Source organism: Ambystoma mexicanum, chromosome 4p (assembly GCF_040938575.1).
Source record: "Ambystoma mexicanum isolate Mex_15411 chromosome 4p, UKY_AmexF1_1, whole genome shotgun sequence".
NCBI classification, from domain to species: Eukaryota; Metazoa; Chordata; class Amphibia; order Caudata; family Ambystomatidae; genus Ambystoma; species Ambystoma mexicanum.
The window spans coordinates 118,474,682-118,497,662 of NC_090927.1; the positions used below are offsets into that span (position 1 = coordinate 118,474,682).

The 22,981-nt window shown below is 45.5% G+C and overlaps 1 protein-coding gene across 1 annotated transcript in view; it reads right to left on the reverse strand.

The window, feature by feature from the left end:
* Positions 1 to 128: 128 nt before the first annotated feature.
* The window catches only part of EMILIN1 (elastin microfibril interfacer 1), a 183,455-nt gene continuing 160,602 nt past the window's right edge, over positions 129 to 22,981 (reverse strand). Inside the window, exons 5-9 of the mRNA XM_069605523.1 lie at positions 18,412 to 18,528; positions 17,800 to 17,817; positions 9,277 to 9,294; positions 5,560 to 5,694; positions 129 to 3,182 (exon numbers count right to left, since the gene is read on the reverse strand). Of these exons, the coding sequence (XP_069461624.1) occupies positions 2,854 to 3,182; positions 5,560 to 5,694; positions 9,277 to 9,294; positions 17,800 to 17,817; positions 18,412 to 18,528 (617 nt within the window). The 3' untranslated portion in view covers positions 129 to 2,853. The remainder of the gene's footprint in view (positions 3,183 to 5,559; positions 5,695 to 9,276; positions 9,295 to 17,799; positions 17,818 to 18,411; positions 18,529 to 22,981) is intronic.

The window sequence follows — 22,981 nt, forward strand, 5'->3', positions numbered from 1 at the left end:
TCAGGTGACACATGTTAGGGAGGAAGAAGGAAGAGAAAGTCTTCATTCATTTTTGCTGGTGGATACACAGCTGTACTGGTGATTTAAGTTATTTGAGACAAAGACTGAGTAAAACCGAGACTGACACATTTCTAAAAAAAAGAGGTGATGTTTTATTTAAGAACATTTTTGACAATGCATGACATGAATAAGGAAGATTGATACCTTATCCCTGGGTTTGAGGTGTTTTTGTGGTTGCAATGTGTTTACAATCAACGTGAAATGATCTTGTGTATTGTGTGGTGATGCAAATCAGACACTGTATGCATAGCTATCAAGAGGCCCTGTGTCTTGCATGACACCATGAGCTAACCCTGACTTTCTGCTTTGCATGCTGGGATGTGCAGGGCAATGCTTATAATGGGAAGAACAAAAATAAAAGTCCCAGCATGCAACCGGATAAGCATGGACTCATCACAGTGTCACCCATGACACAGGGCTACTTGGCAACTATGCACATGCTGTGGTGGATGGTCTGCTCCTTTTATCTTGAATGAGAAGCACTGATTACTGAATAAGGCTGTGATGCAGGGTCCGCCAGAGCCATTGAGAACACCGGGGTTGTTGATGTGCCGATCCTAGTTAACACATGTTCGGACAATGGTGAACAGTTCTTTACCTGCACTACAGATGTTAACCTCAAATCCAATATTACTGGAAACCCCTCAGAGGTTTCAGTCCCACTACAGATCTACAGAGAGAAAGAGAGAGAGAAGAGAGAGAGTGAGAGAGACAGAAATGATTTCCTCTCCGAAGCAGAAAGGATGACTAAAGGAAGTAGAGTGGTGTTCACGGTGTGCATTGTTTTCCTTTCTTCATTAGATTTCACATTAATATACATTTTCAACTCAAATAAACTCTGGAGTGCTTACAAAAGCCTTGGGCCATACTTTGCACCAAAGCATAAATGTAGATCAGAACCAAGGCACGTCTGAAAGCTGAAGAAGGGACCATTTTCACAGTTACCCAACTCCATGTTAGATTAAGGCACATACATGGACGGAGCTACGTGGACAACGCTGATATACACAAGATGGTGCTGCCATTACAAAAGGAGGTCCCCTGGCAAAAAGGGCAAGCAAGCCATGTATCTGTGGTGATATTCTGGTTACCATTGGAGACACTGATAACTTACCTTTGCAGATCAATTTGTTTGGTGATGTGGTCTAGTGACGAAGCTGCCTGCGTGGGAACCAGGAGACCTGGCTTCCAATCCCAAGTGCAGTGGACGAATCTCTCTGAGAACAATGGATCTTATCTACCAAAATTCAGTGTGTTTAAGCCAAACCCTTACATTGAGTATTAAGAGCTAAATCAAACATGGCCATTTACTTTGTGTTATATAATCCAGTTCAAATTTGGATGCGTTATGGTTTTCAATGTTTTTTGCACCTTCCGTATATATCCCTTTCTTCTTCCCCAGTGAGGTGTATCTTGACCAGAGAGGTGTGTCTCCTAAGTGCCAACTCATATTAAAATCCCTGCACTTCTGCCAGGGACTGTTTTAGTCCTCGGCCCGTTCTAGGTTGGTCCTAGTTTTATGTATTCCTTTACACTGTGGATTGTTTTTCTTTTTCACCTAATCCCATCTTTCATCACTTATTTTTTTTCAAGAGAGTGTTCTAAATCATATGTTTGGATTCAGTTTTTTGTTGCCATGCTGAAATAACCATATTAATGCAACAATATTCCATCATATGTATTTGTTTTCTAAGCTTTCGGTTTACTTTTCAACGCCATCTGGGAAATACAGGTCACTGAGTATGTCCAAAAGGTCTTTGGCTAAACTTACCCCTGGTGAAGGGCTGCTCTAGGTTCACTCCATACTTGGCAATTGTGAACTGTTAGCAAACCGAATGCAATCTTTACATGTGTCTATCCGCTAAAAACATCCACATGACCCTCTCTTTGAGGTGAAACCAAGGTCGATCAGTCGGTTTCAGTGATACTTAACAGAAAATTGATATTCTATTTTAAAGAAAGCCCTTTTCTGTTGTGTTGCACCTGTGATTTAGGCCATTTTGTATCTAGTATCTATTTTGTTCTCTCCTTTCCAAAAGAGGATCATGGCTGCTGAACATATATGCAATGACAAACATTTTTTGATCTGTCCACATCTGTTGTGTCCAATCCCAATGTTGCATCGTGCAGTTGGACCATGGATGTGTTGCATGCACTCCCACGCTGCAGGTATGTGTCAAAGAGGCAGAGACCTCCAAAGTCACTTGATTTATTTCGAGATGCTTCAACCAAACTATAGCTGCTGATGCAGGGCCTACATAACTTGACTGTCTTTCACTTTGTGTTAATCCTATGTCCTGGAATGCGTCGTCTTGAAGTAAGGGTGTACATTAGCTTTAGCAACCAGGGAATGTCCTCACCCTGACCCATAGTTCCACCAGACTTGGTTGCCACAGAGTGGCTGGCTCGTTTGATAATTTGGCTGGAAGAGCCAGCAGATAAGAGTTGTAGACTTTTTGGCAGGTTTTTACAGAGCGTTAGTGTTTACAGCGTGGATGGTGGTCAAACACGTAGGGAGGCTCAGTGGTATCTCCAAGCAGTGAAAAGCAATAGTGAACTCTGCTATCGTCACGCCGCTTGCAGAGATGCACGTACAATCCCTGCGTGCTGAAAATTCATCCAAAGAAATTAATACCCCCTTCCCCCAAGCCTCCCAATTCCTTTCTCCCTGAATTTCACCTCCGTTAAAATGTTTTGTTATTCCAAGAAAATATTCGGAACCCCAGCAGGCAAATAGAAAAAAATAATTAAATACAGAGTCAGATGGAGGCTCAGGTATAAACATGTCCCTTTTTAATCTTCCTCGCCCTCGTAGAGTAGAATCCCGCTGAAGACGGTGAGCGGCTCGTCCGAGTGCGCCAGCTTGCCCATCACTAGGTCTACGCAGACCGTATCTCCCACCTTCAGCTGCAGGATGATGTTGAAGATACCCAAGGAGCCAGTGCTAGGCTTGTTCTCCACCACCGGCTTGTATTCTAGTCCTTCGGGCTGGTAGCCGGCCGAATCAACGCGAGCGATGGCAAAGTTGGATTTGGAGAGCACAGCCTCAACCTTTTCGTTCTTGTGACCAGTCAGAATGGCGCTGATGAAGTAGCGGCCATCGTAAGGGGCAGTGAAAATACCTGTGGATAATAACACCAGAAGATGTGTTAGTCATTCAATAACTATAGCAGAAAGCCCGGGTTCATCACTAATGCCCAGCACACATTTTCTTGCAGATTTATTTTTAACACAACTGGTAGATGGTAAGTTGGGGTAAAGTATATACTGGAAGGTGGGTGGTACAACGGAGGTTGCAGGGGGTCTCCATCTACTGTTTGTGTTAAAAAAAGCAGAAAAATCATCGAAAACAAATTCAGCAAAAGTTGCCATTCGGGATAACAAATGCAGGAAACATTCATATAACCGGAAGCCCATGGGGAGCTGATATAACTAAGCAGTAATCCTCGAGCTGAGGGGCATTACCTGAAGTGGTAATGCCCCCCCCCCAGCGAGGGGCGTATTGCAATTAGTATCCTGGCCCATTAGACTGGGGTACTAATAGTGTCTTTTTTCATTTCGTAACTGAAAAAAAGAAGAAATAAAAGATGGCCTCCATGGAATGGGGCGAAGGGACTATACATAGTCCCTTTACCCTTTCCAGGGAAGTCATTCAAAAAGGGGGAAAAAAGTAAACAAAGAAGATGGCCACCATAGAAGAGCAAGAAGGGACTACACGTAGTCACTTCTCCCTTTCCATGGTGCACATTAAATGTGATTGAAAAAAAAGAAAGATGGATATTTGTGCATTTTCGAGTATCCACACAAAGTCCCACGAATTCACTGTGTCTTGTTGTGGTGCTTTATACCAGCAGAAAGTGATGGCTAGAAATTCGAATAGGCAACATTTCTTAACTGGTCCCAATTCCTCTGGGTATTGCATGATGCTTTAGCTTGTCTGTGCCATCACAGAATCAGGCAAAACATATGCAAAGCAGCACTGACCCCGCCTCCAAAGGGGAGGGTCAGCCCCAACTTCTTGGCCATGTCCAACCTGCACAAGAACTCAAGTAGCCCCAGCCTTATCAGGCTCATGCATCATTGAGGTGAAGCTGGAGTCCCTAGAAACTGCAACCTCGGAACCTGCATGTAGTTGACCTTAATTTGACTGGAGAGCCGGAAAAAAGATGTGCGAGAAAGCTAGCCAAATGAGGCCTTTTGCTTGTTCAATGGTGGGGCGATGATTTGGTTTCATATACTACTACTGTACTTTCTTTCGGATGGTGGAGCTTCCCAGAGCATGGAGGTTCGCTGTCTGAAGGAGTGGACACTTGTATAGACTTCCTTATAGTATATTCCAACTGTTTGATTTTGCTATGCGGGTCAATATTGGTGATGGATTGTGTTGTTTCCTTTATCAGACCTAAGATGGCGTCTGCTTCTTCGGTTGAGAAACCGAGTGTGGTAGCTCTATTGTCTGCCAGGTGGTCAATTTCTTCGTATGACATTATTAGCGTGCAAGCACTCAGATAATCCACGGATAGGCAAAATAGAGAGCAGTGAGTGTGCATAGCTATTGTTTAATATTCTTCAATTTTTCTGGAATACACGGTTTAAGTCTCTAAATGGGTTGCAAACCCAATAAAAGATGCCTCTGTGACGGGCACTCAAAATTAGAACAAAACGAAGAACCCTGGCTGATCAGCCAGCGGTGTTGGCTGCAAACCCAGATGTCCACTTAGTGGCTTCTAATGTTTTTAATTGATGAAAATGGTGGTACAATTCTAAAATAAGCACCAATATTCATTTTTTCAATAATACAGCTGATTTTAGTCCATCAATTGTTCAGAATTTAGAAGCAGATGTACGGTCTTTCTCAAACTTGTCAGTTTCACTCTTATGAATATGTCGGCATGCCGGCACCACGAAAAAGCTACCCTTTGGAAGCATCAAGAGTGTTTGCACGCTAATAATGTCATACGAAGAAATTGACCACCTCCGGTTTCTCAAAGGAAGAAGCAGACGCCATCTTAGGTCTGAAAAAGGAAACAACACAATCCATCACCAATATTGACCCGAATAGCAAAGCAAAATCAAACAGTTATTCTCTAAGGAAGGCAACAGAAAACGACATGCAGGGACCCTGAGTAGACAATTGTATAGCGCCACCCCACACTCTCAACGGCCTGTAGTCCTGTAACAGTTCTGCTGAGGATTAGATGATGCTTCATGCAGCTGTGTAGCCTTTTTTTCAAAGTGTTCCCATTTTAACAAACTGAGAACTGAAGCACAGGGATATGAAGTAATTGTGTAAGGATCATATAGCTCGCAGTCAGGTGTGGTTCTCAGTTTTCTAGTTGGATACTAAACTAGGGCCAACCTCCTGGTCGTGTGCTTGATAACACAGTGCCCAGTCCTCATTTGTCATATCTGTTATTTCCAATTGAATATGAATTTGATTAAATACTTTGTGCAGGTAGAATATGCCCGTCATGCGCATAGGGGGTGACCTTGACTCACCGGTGATGGGGTCGTAGTAATTGCCATCATTTACGAGCACTTTATCGAATACGACAGTTCCGCTGTCCACCTGAGGGTAGGTGAGTGCTGCGCTGAACGATACATGGGGCACAGTGGCAGCTTCTCCGACGGCACCTGCGTGTCAAACAGTAAGGGAAGAGGTCAGTTATCCTAGCCCCCTGGAGCGCAGCAGTAAAAAAAGCATAACCACACAACCACCAAAACCTCAATCGGGAGGCCGGTTCATGATGTACACAGTGGACAGTCCTGCTAGTAATGATCACTTCTAGAAGCTGTGACCCATAAAGGCAGTGTCAGACACAGGCTCCTTTAAGGAACCTTCCTGAAACTCATGCTCCAGGGCTTGGGAGAGCCAGTAGTACGGGAAGCACCTGCAACTAAAAGAGCATAGCTTTAACTACACGTTTACTATGGGAAGTGGATCACAGCCAATCAGATTGCTCGACATTTGGGCATCCTCACACTGCTCAATATTTTGTTCTTCATACATATATTTTCTGTGTTGATAATCCTCCTGACAGCTTCTTCTATGACAACTGCAACTACGTCACTGATTCCTCTGCATAAGTACCATGGAAATGGAAAGGGGGCTCATTAATTTCTCCATGCCATGGCAGCCATCTTAGGTTGGGTTATTTTGTAAAGGAGGGAAGTTGGGAGAGCTCTGATACCAGCATGTTTGGAACTCAAACAAATTTCCTATTAGGTTTAAAAAAGGTACCCGGGTGCTTTCTAGGGTGTTAACAGCCTTACAGTCTGCTGTAGCAGGTGATAACAGCTGCCATATGTCCATAAGACCTAATTAAATGCCCTCACTTTCCTCATGTCTTTAAGTTGATCTCCAGGCCTTTAATGACTGGTGTAGCCTGTTAAAAAGAGGGCTATAAGTTAGAACGTTGGAATGTTGGTAGGTCAGTTGCTGACTAGGCAGTGGCACAGGTTTATAACCTGGCAATAAATACCTGGCCAGCCAGCACAGTCCACCTTTAAGGTGCCTAGCACCATTAGCACCCTGGCAAAATGGCTTGGATTCTAATGGTGTCTTTAAAAATAGTTTTTCTTTCATGAAAAGATGCTATTTGGCGAGAGCAGTTTCAACAAAGAAACATTTTCCCAAGGCAAGATGGCCACCATGGGGAAAAAGGTAGCTAAAATAAGAACCCCTTTTCCATTTCCATTGAGTGAAAGATGGGAAATATGTGGTGTGGTGGAGACAGTATGAGATAATTGGAAATATTTCATTATTATTGAAAAATGTCTTAGGTATGTGAGTGGGTTGTGGCTGGAAGGTGAACAGATGAAGGCATCAGGTGTGGTGAATTAAGAATAAGCGGGAGTATTCAGCTGTGGGAATGCGTGACGGCTTGCACTGATGGTTACAGGCCACATTCTGAGCATTTCCATTGGTTAACTCAACAGACTGTGCTGCTTATGGCTCGTGTAAGCCTTCTTTTCCAACATTACAAGGCTTTCATTTGACCTCTTCCTGTTGTAAACAGAATATTCTATCCTAAAGGATTCCAATGTAGCAGCGCAATCCAATACAAAAGGTGTCTGGAAATGGGTCATTTCCCCAAATTTGCACTCCCACGAAAATCAAGCACTTTCCCCAAATTTTCTAGGATTGGATTTAGAATAGTAATTCATGCCCTTTCTAGATTATGTATGGGAAGGCTTTTAGGGGTGGGGGGAAAAAGAAATCGCCTGATTGGCGACTTTTTCCCTGGGGACATTTTCACATAGAACTGTAACAGCGTTAGGTTGACATTAGACATTATAAACAATAGGGAATATTATATTATAGCCCACTGCCAAGGGTTATACCAGACGCTATATGCTCTACCTGTTGATGTGGGCGCAGACCTGCAGCTCACCCCTGTAACTTGTAGGGGCGGCAATAATGCCCATCATTTTCCCTGGCAGCAAGGTATAATGTTATATTCCTTACTTTTTAGTCTAGGAATGTCTGGATTTGCCAGTCCTTGACAGCGTAACCTGCCCGTTAGAGACGTTTAGTATTTTTAAGTACTGTGTTTACAACATTAAGGAGTCACAGTTGTTGGTGGCAAGAACCAAAGAGAGAAACTCAGAGTTTGTGGCAATCAGTGCTCGTTGCAAGGCTGCTGGTGGGTGTAAGCTTGCAAAATATGACCATTGCAAAGGGGGAGGGGGGGTCATATGAATATAAGGTGCTCTATATATGCAACCGTTCTTCAGACCATAAGCCTCAGACCCAAAGTTTCGGGGTCTCACACTATTAAACTGACCAAATTTATTTTAATTAATTCATAGAGACAAGACAGAAAGGACTGGAGGTGGGGTTGGCAAATAGAGAGGTGGAGGTGAGATGTCAATGTTTACCAGGCATGTTAGCCTTGGCAAGGGGGAGGGAACAGTAGTTGGAAGGGGTAAGCTGTGGCACAGGGGACTTGAAAGAATGATGAAAAGGACAGTGAGGATTAAGAGAATCAAGTCAGAGTGGAAGTAAGGCCAGCTGCAATGCCACAGAAGGCCTAGCAATTACTTGTCACTGGTTCCCGTGGAGGATGTTAGTTTATAAAACTGCCTGGATCTTTCCTGGTGAGTCCTGAGAATGATATAGACCAGTATTGTCCAACTCCAGGCCTTGAGAGCTGGAAACCTGACAGGTTTTCAGGATATCCCTCATTAATATTAATACGAAAATATTTGCATACATTTAGATTCATTGAATGCAGATGTATCTCATGAATATTAATGAGGGGCATAATGAAGATACGACACAGATCTGGCCCTCGAGGTCTGGAGTTGTTCAGCCCGGGTATATCCTCAAGCGATGGGTCACCTATACACAGAGGTATATTGCGATGTGTGTAGATGTGGGGATAAAGTGAGGAATTGGAACTTTCCATGCAGTTCTATTGCTGGTGGAATATAAACTCTGTGCATGAACCCTGCACCACAGTTCCGCTGCAGGGTTTGCAGGACTCTGGCAACTGAATTGCACCAATGGTGCAGAATGGCTTAATTTGAACAACATTGTGCATGTTTCAGTCTGTACAAACTGGCAATGACTATCACCATGTTTGCTAGGGCAGACAAGTTACAGGTTTCTGCTGTACGCATGTGAGCACGGCATAACTCACCCCGCACTCAAGAGAGGCATGCAGCTCAAGGCATGGAAACCTAGGTTGATCACGGTGCAAGTATTTATTTATTTATTTTAATTCTTAATAACGCGCCAACTCCCCCCGGAGGCCTCCTTCAGTGCACAATCCATCTGCTCCGTGTATAGATCAGAATTGCAGTAACTAACATGGCCGGGCAGACGCGCCACCGGTCTCGCTCGCGACTGTGACCATCATCTTGGCATCGTAATCAGCCCGTGTAGTGTAAGGAGCAGCGTGCAATTCTTTCTCCCTATGTGTGGGGAACGCGTGAACGCATGAAGCACCTTCACTTAGGCTTTTGCTAAATTTTAATATACTGTATTTGTGTATAATAATGTACTCTTGATGTATGTGTGCATACTGTATATATTGTAACCAGTATCTAAGAATATGCGCCCAGTTGCCCTTGGGCCTGGTTGTGCTTTATAAATAAATAAATAAATAAATGTGTGTCAATGCATGCAGTGGACGATTTGCCTTGTTCCCTGCTCCGGGCACTAATGAAGCAGAGCCTAATGGGAAATATGATGAGGAAGGCAGGACATACCTTGTTCCCCTCGCAGACCTGCGGAAGAAAGAAGAGAGGATTTAGTCATCCAGACTGAAAAGAACATCAGCATGTAGGAGGCCAATAGATCGCTCCGCGTGTCTTCAACACACTAAACGGACAGCGGCATGTAATCAAGAGCGCATGCAAGAGAAGCAGGACACATGACTAGTCACACAGGACATGCATAATCTTTGCAAAGAGAAAAGGAAACTTTACAGACAAATTCCCAATGGACGGAGGCAGCTTAGAAGCGCTTGGACTCAATGGACACACATCTGGTGAAGGAAATCCAGGGCAAGGCACTGCGGGTAGTAGAGTCCTTCCCTCTAACCCGAGTCGGTGAAAGACCAAGCACTGAACAAGTGAGGTGACATTGGAGACTGTTTTAAGGCTCCAACAGGCATGTGTGTGAAGTGAAATTTGATATGTCCTTGGATTGAACCCTGGTTCCCGGGTTCTGCTATGTGAAGGCCATTGACCTACACTACATGGTGCTCCGCACCACATCGATAGTGGTTTCTTGATTTCGGGCCCCGATTCCACGGTATCCCAGGAAACGCCTTGCCCTAGTAATCCAGCATGTAGGTTATCAGTGTAAGCAACACGTTCTCTTAGCAAGAATTGTTTATTTATTTTTTAATCTGATTTGTAGCGCAAAAAGTAAGTAATCCATTGGCTACTTCAGGGCTATGGTGATATGAGGGGACCATCAGCGGTAGAACGTAGATTGCATTGGTTGGTTTGGTGGCAAGCAAGGGACAGGCTTTAGTAAGGGAGTAATTAGTTACAGCTCTATAGTGCCTCTTCAAAAGTCAATCGACGTGGACACTAGATTTTTTTTGAGAAGGGCGATTGTTCCACGGCCACTACCCTAGAAGCTCCCAGCTGGTGGCCCACCGGGTCCTCTCTTAGGCGAGGCGATGTTCTTGTTCAAATCTGCTCGATCGCATGCCGAATCTGAGGCAGGAAGCAGATTAGTTGATGGGGCCCAGGTCCAATGGAGAGAAGGGATCCAGTCGTGACTTGCCAGAGGCCAAGGGAATAAACATAGTATTTTTCAGGTCTTTTTCTGAACATTTGGTATATTTGTTGCTGTGAAGGTTGATCAAAGTTATTCCAGAGTTTCTTTCATTAAACCTGAATTTGATGGATCAGAGCAGTGCCATGAGAGAATATATTGTGGTAATATGGGCACTACCCCAAGGGGTTTCGTACTGTGAATTGAATTCTTTCATCAACTGCCAGCCAGTGACAAGATCACAAGCTGGGTGGGCTCTGCTCAGTTGGCGGAGTCATCTGGCAGCCTGGTTCCGATGCTTATTGTCACAATCTTGCTACATAGCCATTTTGCTGTTTTGCACTTTACATAGCACTTTCTCAAGGCTATGCGTTTAAGGAGCATGCTGCAAAGAGAACACCATGAACGGAACAATACCGTGAGTAAAGCACGAAAAGTGTGGAATCAATTGTTTCCACACGATCCGTTTCGCCGCTCCGCGGTGCAACATTATCTGCTCCTCACACTATTAAATGGAACAACAGATAAGTACTATGCAGAGGCGGCATCTTCAGACCCTGACAGGTCACAGTACATTCTAATCGTGGTCATATCTGGGACCTAGTTGGTGCCACGGACTGGATGCGCCGGTGAGCCAACCCGTGCATGAGTACTGACTTTTGTTCCCATAATCATTCCATTCTCTTGGGTCATGAAAGGCAGTTAATTGTCAATGCTTTTAGGGTGAAGGGGCTTCAGGAAGCGTGTTTTGCTGGTTCTGCCACCGATCGATGTCATAAGTGCTTTCTTAAATCAGATCCTGACATTGGGTGACATTGGCGCGGCTACACCGCTGCCCCTATACCGAGGTGTGTCCGAGAGTCATCTCCAGACATCTGCCGATCAAGGTGCTGCAGCTGGACGAGCTGGTTATGGTGGTAAATACAAGTTGCATAGTAAAGGACATGTGGTGACTTTAGGAGAAACATACGCTGTAGTTGCCCCAGAAAGACTTTGATACATTTCAGCGTGGTTCCTGGAACGCTGACGCAATTGCAGTAGGATCTGATCAAGATCTAGCGTATCGTAGGCCGCATACATTTCAGCATGGTTCCTGGAACACTGACGCAATTGCAGTAGGATCTGATCAAGATCAAGCGTATCGTAGGCCGCACGCAGGTCTAATGATGGCTCGTTCTCGTGCCGTGCAAGGCAGAGGTTCTCAAGATTCACATCCACTACGGACTACGTTCTTGTAGAGGGTATGACATCTTGGTTCACCCCAGGCACCAACCGCACACTGTGCTCTTTGACCTGCAGGGGTGCACATTGGTATTACAGAAGCAGCCTCATTCAAAACAGGGTTTGCCATAATTTGCATGCTAGTATGGACCATAAAAATGAGGGACCCGCTATGCACTACTGTGCACATGCTTTGTACTGCCAAAGCATGCAGATGGGCAATCAGGCTCAGGGAGCGTGCAAATGCAGACACGCACAGCGCACCACAATCATGCCCTTTCACAAGGGGAAAAGAAGGACTTTGAGTTTCCAAGTTGGTCTCCCACGCAGGCGGTGGTATGAAATTAGTGCACTCATTTTGGGCGGCCATTGATCTCATTCCAGGTGGTAGTCTGGTGCTCCCGCAGCTCCCGCTACAATGGTGAGAGTGCAGCTCATGCCACAGGGTCAGCATGAGCGTGGGTGGACAGGAAGCCTATTTAACAAACAGGTGGGTTCACCAGGTGCGCTTTTAAAGAATATTGCGCTGCCCCTGGGCACTGGAGTAACATTGGGGTGGCTTTCTTTTCACTTAATGGGGCACAAAGCCCCGCTGTGCAGCAGACGTGGACACAGCTCGGTTGAGGGCCATGCCACTGGTTTTTGTATTTCCTATACTCCAGAAGTTTCGATTTCAAACTCCTTTTTCCCATACGTTTCTGGAAGCTTCCATTTTGTACACGTGATTTGAAAGCAGAGTTTACCCCAAAACACCATCCCCACCAGGGTATTTAGTGATTTTTTCGAATGGATAATAACGAACAACAATTTTAACCAAACATGTTTAACGAAAAGAATATTTAAATATTTTTAAATACATATATGGGGTCTGGGGTAAGTGGTTAAAACGGGTGGAGAGGGGTTGGAGTCAGATTATAAAAGAAGGGAAACAGGAGGACTGGGGAGGACCCTCACAAATAAAAATAAAGAAGAATTATAATTTCATTTCGTTATAAATGTTTAGATATAAATGTTGTTCGTTATTTTATATTCGTTAAAATCGCATGTAAACCCCCAAAGGCACTCCCAATTATAGAAAAGAAATGCTACGTTTAATGGATATCACTTTTACATCCCACATACTGTAACAGGCTTGCAGTCACAGGACACTGTGCTATTTCTATCCCAGAAATGGGGTTGCCTTTATCTTCGTCCATAAAGCCTGAAAAAACACTACTAGGCTGCTGCTACAATCCATTCCAGGGCCCTCATTTCCCTATCAGTAGAAGGATGTCACCCCATCATTTCTTTATCGAGGGAATCAGAAGAATTAAGAGCCCATCATGACCCAGCCCCACCCCGTGCCCCCTAGGAAATAGCAAGAATGGTTCCTTGGCTACTGCGCTCTTCCACCTCCTCGAGTCCATCAAACCCACCAAATGTAAGGATGATGCCCTCCTCGCCACCATCCTCCAATCAAGTCAGGGCTAATGGCTTCTCCCGTCTCCTCCAAATGGTCAGTGCGTCTTTCTCACAAAGGTCCTTCCCTGCATCTCTCAAAAACAGGCTTACTATGTGTGCTTCTCCGAAGAAAGGCAATCTGGATTGGGGCGACCTCACTACCACCCACTCAATTACCAGCCTGCCCTTCCTAGGGACGTCCATTGAGAAACCCATGGTGATGGAGCTTCTTGTACAGATATGTTGCTACCGGATGCTGCAGGGCTTTCAACATGCCAACCATGCAGGTAGCAGAGGATGCATCGGACATCCTGGATGCTGGTGGTTCCTGCTAGTTGGTCCTTCTCAACCTCTCACCAGCGTTCAACTCCATGATATGATATGATATGATATGATAGGTTATTTATAACATGCTTAATACCCAGAGGTTTCTAAGCGTGGACCCGGGATCGAACCTGTGGTGCTCCGTGTCGTCTTGCATCCAAGGCGAGCACGTTGCCGCTGAGCTATCCTCCCGAGACATGGAACACGCAATGCCACACACTTCACGTGACATTAGTAGGGTTCACTGATCCTGCACTTGGCTGGTCTCTTTCCTTTCTGGTAGACAGCCACCAACTGCTCCAGATGGGGAGGTTTAGATCCCTGTGCCCCTCAGTCATGTGCAGAGTCCCCCAGGGTTCCATCTCACCTCCAGTTATCTTTAACCTCTACCTGGAGCTTCTAGCGACTCTTCTCAAGGATCCCAACATCTCGGTACTAAAATATGGGGACAACTCCCAGCAATACTTAAAGCTCACCTGCACTGATTACATCTCATGGCTAATGCTGTCTTTTGATACTGGCACTCCACCCATCAGATCCAAGTTTATGTGAAACACACGAAAACAACCGCTAATTCTACTCTGGCTGTTCAGCATGAATCGTGTAGTGCTCACGCTAAAACTGGCCCTCAGCACCAAATCTCTGGCTTTTACCATCAGCTGGAACCTCTTGGTCAAACAGCTCATCACCAAAAGGTCCGATGTAGCCTGATATCAACTATTGCTTGTATGCAAAATAAAACCATACCGCCCTGCTCCTTACTTCAGGATCACCGTCCAAACCCTAAAACTGTTATACCTCAACTGGCAGCGGTAGAATGCGTTTCACACTCAACGCAGTCCATCCGTCGCTGAAGACCAATGGATGGGGGGGAACCCCGCCATTGAAAAAATCCAGCAGCCCGGTTGATAACACCACGGTGAAAATTGCTGCGATGAAAACATGAGACTCCACTAAATCGGAATAAGCGTGCTGTGAAAGGACTGTGAAACTGGCTAGGACTGTGGCATCTGTTTTCTCTAGTAAAAGATATACGCCTTCAATGGAAACCTTCTGGGTGTTTGTGAAAGTCTTTTGTAAACACGCTGATATTTCGGTTGCGCTCGCATCAAATTAAAAAAGGGGTTCACGAAAAATCTTCCTCCGAAAAAGATCAGTTCGGTGTCAGACTATCGGCTCGCCAATAGCAACCGTTTAAACAAAAACACAAACAAAATCCCAAGCGCTTCACCCACAGATGGACTTAATCAGGGCTCTTTCTGTAGACACCGGCCACTGGAACTTCCCTGGATAAGCCTCAATTTTCCCTAATTAGCAACTGATTGTTATAAATTCAAATACGCTGACTCAGATTAATTAAACTATCCTCAAATAAGCAGTTCCTGGTGACGTTTGTGTTTCTTGTACAACTTGTCTCTTCCCTTGTCTCTTCATTGATTGGCATTTTGCTTATTTTGTGAACTGTCCAGTGCTAGCTTCGTGATCCACCTGCCTCCATCGTCCCTTTTTCCTCAGCGACCCCAATTCTCAAATGTTTTCTTAGGGTGATTTTGAGGGGTGGGCAGGTGATCGAATGTCAAAGAAAAGTTGTACATCGTGCAGAAAAGGCATCTGATTGTGTGTATCACAGATGCGTAAATTCAGATACCCCCCCCACCCCATTGCCCTCATTTGCGACATTGTGCAAAACAGGTGACTCGGAGGCCCGGGGACGGGTGTTTCTGCACATTTCAATGGCCATCCCAAATTTACAAATGGGGTGAATTTTCAAAGTGCAGAAAAGAAAATGTGATTCTTTATTCGGTTCAAAGCCATTAAGAGTTCATGGAAATAAAAATAGGATAATCAACATATATATCATTAAAAAATACAATATTATTGGATGCAAGGGAATTAAAAAAAAAAGACATGCTGTCTCCCTCGCGGGAAATTTTGTCTGTATTTGTTACACGATCTGCAGCGGTTTCACCTTCAAAATGTTTATAGTGGACTGTTTGGTCATATCAATTTGACTACCTCGACCTAATAGATACACATATAGATAGGGGGCGGGGGGCATGCAGGGGCAAGACAAGGCGTGGAAAGGGGTGGACAGGCCAGAGGGAATGGTGGTGTGGCCCACCCAATATAAGAAAGAGGACAACCACATATGACAACTGTGAAATTGCCACGACCTAAAAGTCATGGCCTCATTACACGGTATGCAGTAACCATGGCGCTATTAGCGCCATGGTTGCCGCCGGTATTTTACCGTGTCCGCCTTGGTGGATGGCAGAATTACCGCCCTACTCCAAGGTGAGCGGGGGCGGTAATTCCCCATTCACCAAGGGACTTCCCCATTCCCATTTCTGCCCCCATAGGGCTCAATCGGAATGGGGAAGGAGCTTATTACGGCACCGCAAATTGCGGTACCGAAATTAGCATCAAGGTCCCTTTGCGGGCCCGTTCCTTAACGGCTGGGCCAGACCAGCCGTTAAGGTCAGGAGTCGCAAAGGGACCTCGTAGTAAGGCGGTACCGGTAAACCCTTACCGCATTCCGTGTAATGAGGCCCATGGAGTTGAAACCACAGAGAACCCGCTGCACATGCACAGGGGCGCTCTCTGTCTGGATATCCTCTCATCTTGACCCCGCTGCTACTTCACTCTCTGCTTTCGCATATTGATATTTCAGATGAGGTATTTGTATAAGTCTTGAGAAGGCACGGGAAGTCGTACTGCATTTTACATTTCTAGTGAAGCTACTTCTAGCACAAAGTTTACTATTAGATGAAGGCAGCTGCATGTAATGCATGATTTTGCATTTTGACATCTTTTAAATACTGCACCTGGTCAAAAAAGTTAATCCTTGATTGGTTTCTCTCCATCTTCTCCACCTGACAGAGCCGGGAATAGGAACGTGTGGTAAGGTTAGAAGAGGCCCCTCAGGCCCCTCATTTCCTGTTTCTACTTGGATGGGTTCCCCAGGCCCCTCATTTCATGTTTCTACTTGGATGTGTTTCCCAGGCCCCTCATTTCCTGTTTCTACTTGGATGGGTCCCCCAGGCACCTCATTTCCTGTTTCTACTTGGATGGGTTCCCCATTCCCCTCATTTCCTGTTTCTACTTGGATGGGGCCCCCAGGACCTTCATTTTCTGTTTCTACTTGGATGGGTCCCCCAGGCACCTCATTTCCTGTTTCTACTTGGATGGGTCCCCCAGGCCCCTCATTTCCTGTTTCTACTTGGATGGGTCCCCTAGGCACCTCATTTCCTGTTACTACTTGGATGGGTCCCCCAGGCCCCTCATTTCCTGTTTCTACTTGGATGGGTCCCCCAGGCACCTCATTTCCTGTTTCTACTTGGATGGGTCCCCTAGGCACCTCATTTCCTATTACTACTTGGATGGGTCCCACAGGCCCCTCATTTCCTGTTTCTACTTGGATGGGTCCCCCAGGCACCTCATTTCCTGTTTCTACTTGGATGGGTCCCCCAGGCCCCTCATTTCCTGTTTCTTCTTGGATGGGTCCCCTAGGCACCTCATTTCCTGTTACTACTTGGATGGGTTCCCCATTCCCCTCATTTCCTGTTTGTACTTGGATGAGGTTTGAGTGCTCCAACACTTCTCTCCATTTACCAGCCTACCAGGCACCTCCACCCTCGATGAGGATCCGGAACAAAGCCCACTTGGAAAACACTCTACTGGTCCAACTCTTGTAAAGTCCTGATAAAACAGGCCATCGATAGATCAGACAACCATGGCAGTTAGTGAACCAGAACTTCCACCACTAAACCGTCTACAAGGTGGGGCATCACTCTGTATTGGTGGCAACATTCAAGACTCTACAATACATATAAATTGATGAACACAAGAAATTTGAGTTTATAGTAAACTGTTGTAAAAGGTTGTCCATTGATGCCCGTGTTGTTACATTTTGCCATTTATTCCCACAATACATCTTCCCTCTCACTTCATGTGAACAAGAGTTCACTAACAGGTCTACTTCAAGTGGTCAATTTCACCTTGAGCTTCCTGTTGCATTCCACCCAGGCCACCATCTTCTCCTGCCGTGCCAATTGTAAGGTTCTCTTTTCTAAACTCCTTGCCCCATATGTTACATTTGTATCCCAGTTCACTGAGCCTGGACCGTATTGTACAGACTGGAGTGTGTTATCGTCCTTTGTTTTTGTCAGTTTTGATCACAGGATTCTGTGTGATCCTTTTGGAGATTAGCGTGCAATCTTCTCCGCTGCTGTGTGCCAAGGGATGGCATCTGTTCATTTGATCCCTTCTTCCATAAATGGCCTTTCTTTTCAATAGAAATGGAATTCTTTTTAGAATCATTATTTTATGAGTGGACTCTGTAAAATCCCTTCTTCAAAAGGGAAAAACAAATGGTTTATTTTGTGATCCTGGCTAAATTTGCACCTGATGGTGGAGGCCACCCCATCCGAACCCGCAAACAGATGTGTGTGCCCTAGCAGCTTTGGGACTTTCAAAAACTAGAACATTAATTTATGAGGAAAGAGTAGTAGGCTTACCTTGTTCGCCACGTAGACCTATGAAAGAAAGGAGAGAGAGAGCGAGAATTTATTACCAAAAAAAACCCATTTTGTCAACCAGAAAAAAGTTCCCAAAAACATCTTAACCCACCTCACTATTTCAAAACAACCCCATACATGACAATATAGAACACCATAGCTGTGGGCTGTGCTCCACTTTCGCATCACACCACACTTCTGCGCAGGCACCTAACCTAATGCTATTGATGGTATCAGAAAACCCAGCCTACTATAACCCCATAAATTGACATGCCATCCGAACACAATGCACAATAACGCTCCCCCATCCAATGCCGCATTTCCATAGCACTAGCCCATCACATCATCGCAACGCATAACTCCTCCGCCACACAAAACCACTGAAATCTAACTCTACAATCCCCATCCCACGCGTCAAGACCTGAAGCCTTTTACGGAAGTAAATTCAGGGTCATGGGCTGTAAAATAAGCCTGGGTACAGAAAGTTTCTTTTCCATTTGAGACAAAGTCTGCTGACTGACAGCCAGTCTCAGAGATCAAGAGGCAGCTAGCTGCCCATCTCGTGCCAGCCCGTAACGAACGCTTCACATCCCAACCCATTAGCCCTCATACCTGGAGGCCCGACTGCTCCAATGGCTCCATCTTTCCCAGCAGGGCCCTGGGGACCTGGAGGCCCTTGCACGCCTTGCTTCCCAGGTGGGCCTGGTGGACCTGGAAGCCCGGGTGGTCCTAAAAAGAGAGAATACGTGGTACTTTATGATAAAGGATTAGCCATGCCGACTCTTTCCACATGATACCAAAGTGGTAGCGGCAATCCAAACCCCAACTGTACTTCCCAATATCAGACATCGGCATCGTACTTGGTCTAGACTTTAGTGTCAGATGTCACAGGGTCAGGTATGTTACCCTCCATATATCTACAGGTTGCTTAAACCTCTCCGGCGCGGATAACCCTAAATCTATCGAAATGAAGCCCCATACGCACAGGTCTCAAAGACCCCATGGTTGCCATTGGGATTCTAAAAAAAGATCCCAGTTCGTTGTGTGGATTGAGGCGGCTAATAAAGGGGGAGAGGAAGAAGCGGAAACCCTAACGGCCTGGAAACATTTAGTGGCCACGCTCTGGGGTCCTATCCAGAGGGACTCGAGCGAACAATCTCCCGAGAACACAGACTAGGAAATACCTCCAATGAACAAAGAGCAAGGGGATGGAGCGGGGTAGGCTTGTTGGAGGGAGGGATACAGGAAACAGTAGACATCAAGTATATGTCCGCATCATGCAAGATAATATAAAGTACTGTGGGTGTTGTGGGTTTATTGTTCATTGTTAAATGTAATGTTTGTTTGGAAACCAATAAAAATAGTTTTTAAAAAAAAATCCCAGTTCAAATGAAGCTAGAAATCCTCTGCTTCTGCCATCTTGATGAAATGTTAGATCTGTCACTGTGTGTGTGTGTGTGTGTGTGTGTGTGTGTGTGTGGTGTGTGTGTGTGTGTGTGTGTGTGTGTGTGTGTGTTTATTTATAGATGTGCTGGGTTTTATGTAGTGTACCAATAGAGCACTCTACAACGGGGGGGGGGTGGCATTAACACGGCACAATAATATGGACACGGCTAGAAGGGCAGGCTGTTAAGACTACACTTGGGAGGAAAAAGACAAAGGGGATACAGAACCTTACAGGAAGTGGATACAGGCTAAGGTGGGAAAGACAGACCCAGTTCTGATTCATTTGTTGCCGGTTCTATCTCGAAGATATAGTATTGCGAATTTCAGTGCGATGTGGGGGAGCCTGGGTCGGCATCGGATTCCCTCCCTAGCCTTCTTCCGATATCGCAAGCTCAGATCGGCCTGGCATGATGCTGGAGCAGGTTTACCCTTGCTAATAAGGGGTGGCCGCTGGCACGGCTTGTCCTGAATAATTCAGCGCTCCCGCCCACCACTACAAACCCTGTTCAAATAGCAGAAACATCTCCAGCCCTCATCTCCTCTGCTGCCTTTACTTGCTCTGCTCCCCTCCTTACTCAAGTCTCGTTGCAGATTTGCTGCATTCGTTGTGTGCTTCTAAGTGTTATTAGAAACACTTTCAAGGTGGCTCTTAGCAAAATGTATACAAACTCAAATAGATCAATCCGCAACAAATGCCTGTTACAAGTTTCATGAATGGAAAACTCCCTCAGAGGCTGTACAATGAGCTATTTATCGAAGACTACAGGAGAGCGCTTTGTACTGAGCCTAGATTCCTACACATAGTCCACTCTCCCTTTCCATGGTGACCGGACGAAGAAAGGGAAGGAACTCCGCGGCACGCATTGCGCCAAAGCACAGCAGGTGAGTCTTTGTCGGATGGTTAATGACCCGGCGAGGGCCTATCAGATCGATTGAAACAATCGGATTGTCCCTCGCCGTGTACTAAATTACATTTACAGAGGGCCATTCTGAAGGCAGAGTGGTAGAATTTTTGGGGGACTGTAAACAATATGCGGTCTGAAAATCTGAAATGATTAACGGTCCAAGGATTGAATAAGACCTTTCCCGCAACACCGTGCAGAATTATTCCAAGAAAGATCATGTCTCCAAATGTCACGTTTTTCACAAAATGCAATGACACCCCCTTACCCCCTAATCTTAAACAGTTGCTCGATTCAGAAGCGGCCTCTTACACTCTGTTGTGGCGGCGTAGTGCGCTTGAGTCAGAGACGTAGACACAGCAGGGCACGGGCACAGGCTAACGTTAGTAAACGTTTCCTGTGAGTGACAAGCAGCCACTAACGAGGAGCAGTTTGAGTCCTTCATTTGGGAGTATCGTGGTCCACCCCTGAAGCACTCAAGCATTTGGGGAAGCCCACGTGGAGCAACAGGACAGAGTGAGTTGCAGGAGATGCCAACAAGCAATAATAACGGCAACAACAACAAATTCCACAACAAGTGTACCAACTCCGGCACCAGGAGCTGCTTGCTGTCACAGCATGTCGCTAGATAATCAGAGCGGTGTTTCTCTCTTCCGCAATCTTAACTGGCCGGCCCCTCTGTGTTTTCTGTGCGGTCATAGTCTTAGACGTGTTGACTGAATATCCACGTGGCCCTCAGTAATCTACCTTGGTTACCTACCTTTCACCGAGAGCTTTTCCTGTTCCTCTACGGCTTTGCATGGTTCAGTGGTTGTGCGGTCTGCACTGGCCTCACTGCTCTACTGTCCTCTGTGACTTCTTCTCTGTAGCCATCACCTCATTTCATCATGAGCAGGCAGGGAGGGTGTCAAGCTCGATGGGCGAGATGAGGAGGAAGGGGATCTCATACCCAAAATCATCGTCACCATCTGTCCTTTTTCTAGTGAAATAAGAGCGATTTAGGATTCCGGGTAAGATCAACCATTACTTCAATGGCTTTTATGGTGCAGTGAATCCAAGCACTGCTCTAGTGGGGTTACTCGCCCTTTCTTTTTTCTGGTTTGGATATTGTATTCTTACCTTTGAGCTCTGATTCCAGTAATCTTTTTGAGAGTCCTCTAAATCTTGAAGAATTTGGAAACGCTAAGTTTGGTTTACACGGAACTAGGGTCTGGCCTATCCCCTGACTTTTCTGTCCAATTTTTGGCCGGCCAACCACTGGTCTCTGATGAGTTGCTCCCCAGGCCAGGAGATATGAATGCAGAGAAAGTGAGGGAGAAAGATAATGGACCTCGTGGCGGGCCCCATGAAAGTGCAGATATTGGTGGTGTGACCTTCACAGCTGACGGTGGGGTATTACCCAAATTGAACTTTTACAATTGACCTTTTGCACAATTGACCTAATTATAGTGGTCCTAATTGACCTTCTGCACAATTGACCTTCATATTATTTTAGTTATTTTATATATGAATTGGGTTGGTTTTGGATTATAAATAATATAAGGGGATTGGGTAGGGGTGCAGGGGGTTTTGGATTGGGTGGGGGGTTGCGAGGCATTTCCCCCCCACTCATATATGTCCTGACCGACCTTCTAAATTAGGTCAATTCTCCCGAGGTCAATTCTCCTGAGGTCAATTGTGAAAAGGTCAATTAGTATACAACCGACAGTGGCTCAGGTATTGGTACTCTCAACTATATCACAGAACAAGAAGAATTTGGGATACGAGAACCGTTTCTGGACCAGGAGGCAAGGCTAAACGCCAGTGATATGATAGACCAGTCATCAGATGCTAATAGAAGGCTCAGTGATAACAAACATGGCTTAAGAGGTTTTATTAGAAGGAAGCCAGGAAAGTTTTCAACATACGCTGTATAAAAACATGATCTCTTTTTCATGTACTATGGTTGAGCTCCGTGCTTAATTTTTAAATAAATAATTTCCAGGGCACACATTTATCCTAGAACACTTGTGACACGTCGGGGCGGGCAGTTCCCTGCCACTGCTGCCACGAATCATGGCTGTTACCCACAGTGTCAACATATTTGGGGTTAAAGCTGTGAATCACATAGGCTCGTTGGGGTTGCTGGCTGCACGGACTATGGCAGATATTCTGTTTACAAATGCCAATCAACGTAACATAACATGTTCTCATTAAGCAAAACTAAAGGTTGATGGCAAATGGACCTTATTGATCTTCTGCCCACCGAAAACAAGCAAAGGGTTCTTTACTCCTATGGTGAAGTGATGGGACAAATGCAGGCAAAATCATTACTGAACAGATTAACTTTCCTGCCAAACACTGCAGCGAGATCTTCTTGCATAGGTTGGCACCCAGTACATGCCCTCCCACTCAGCAATGGCCTTTTCTCGCATTGCCCCGGTGTTGGTGCTGCTGGCTGTCCTGCTGTCAGGCCACCCTGCTGTGGCAATGATTCTGGTTTTTGCGGTAGCGGAGCTGCACCAATGACAGGGTGAACAACCGAAGCTGTGTGAGGGCATGACCAGCACGGGCACCCAGTATTGTCACATTCCAACTCATTGGCATCCATGAAACTGGATGACTAGAACTGCCACATCAGTGAGGGACATCAGGATCATTATCTACATTGAGGCAGCCCAGCGTGCAGACGCATTGTCTGTTGTCTGGATACTACTGACTGACAAAATGATAAAGTTTCCAAAACACCGCATCATAATGAAACTGAATTTATGACAATAAGTGCAGGGCTAAAAAATAAGGGCCAGGGCTGAGCCTCGGCAAACACCTCCACACATTAAGCACTGCTTGAGCTC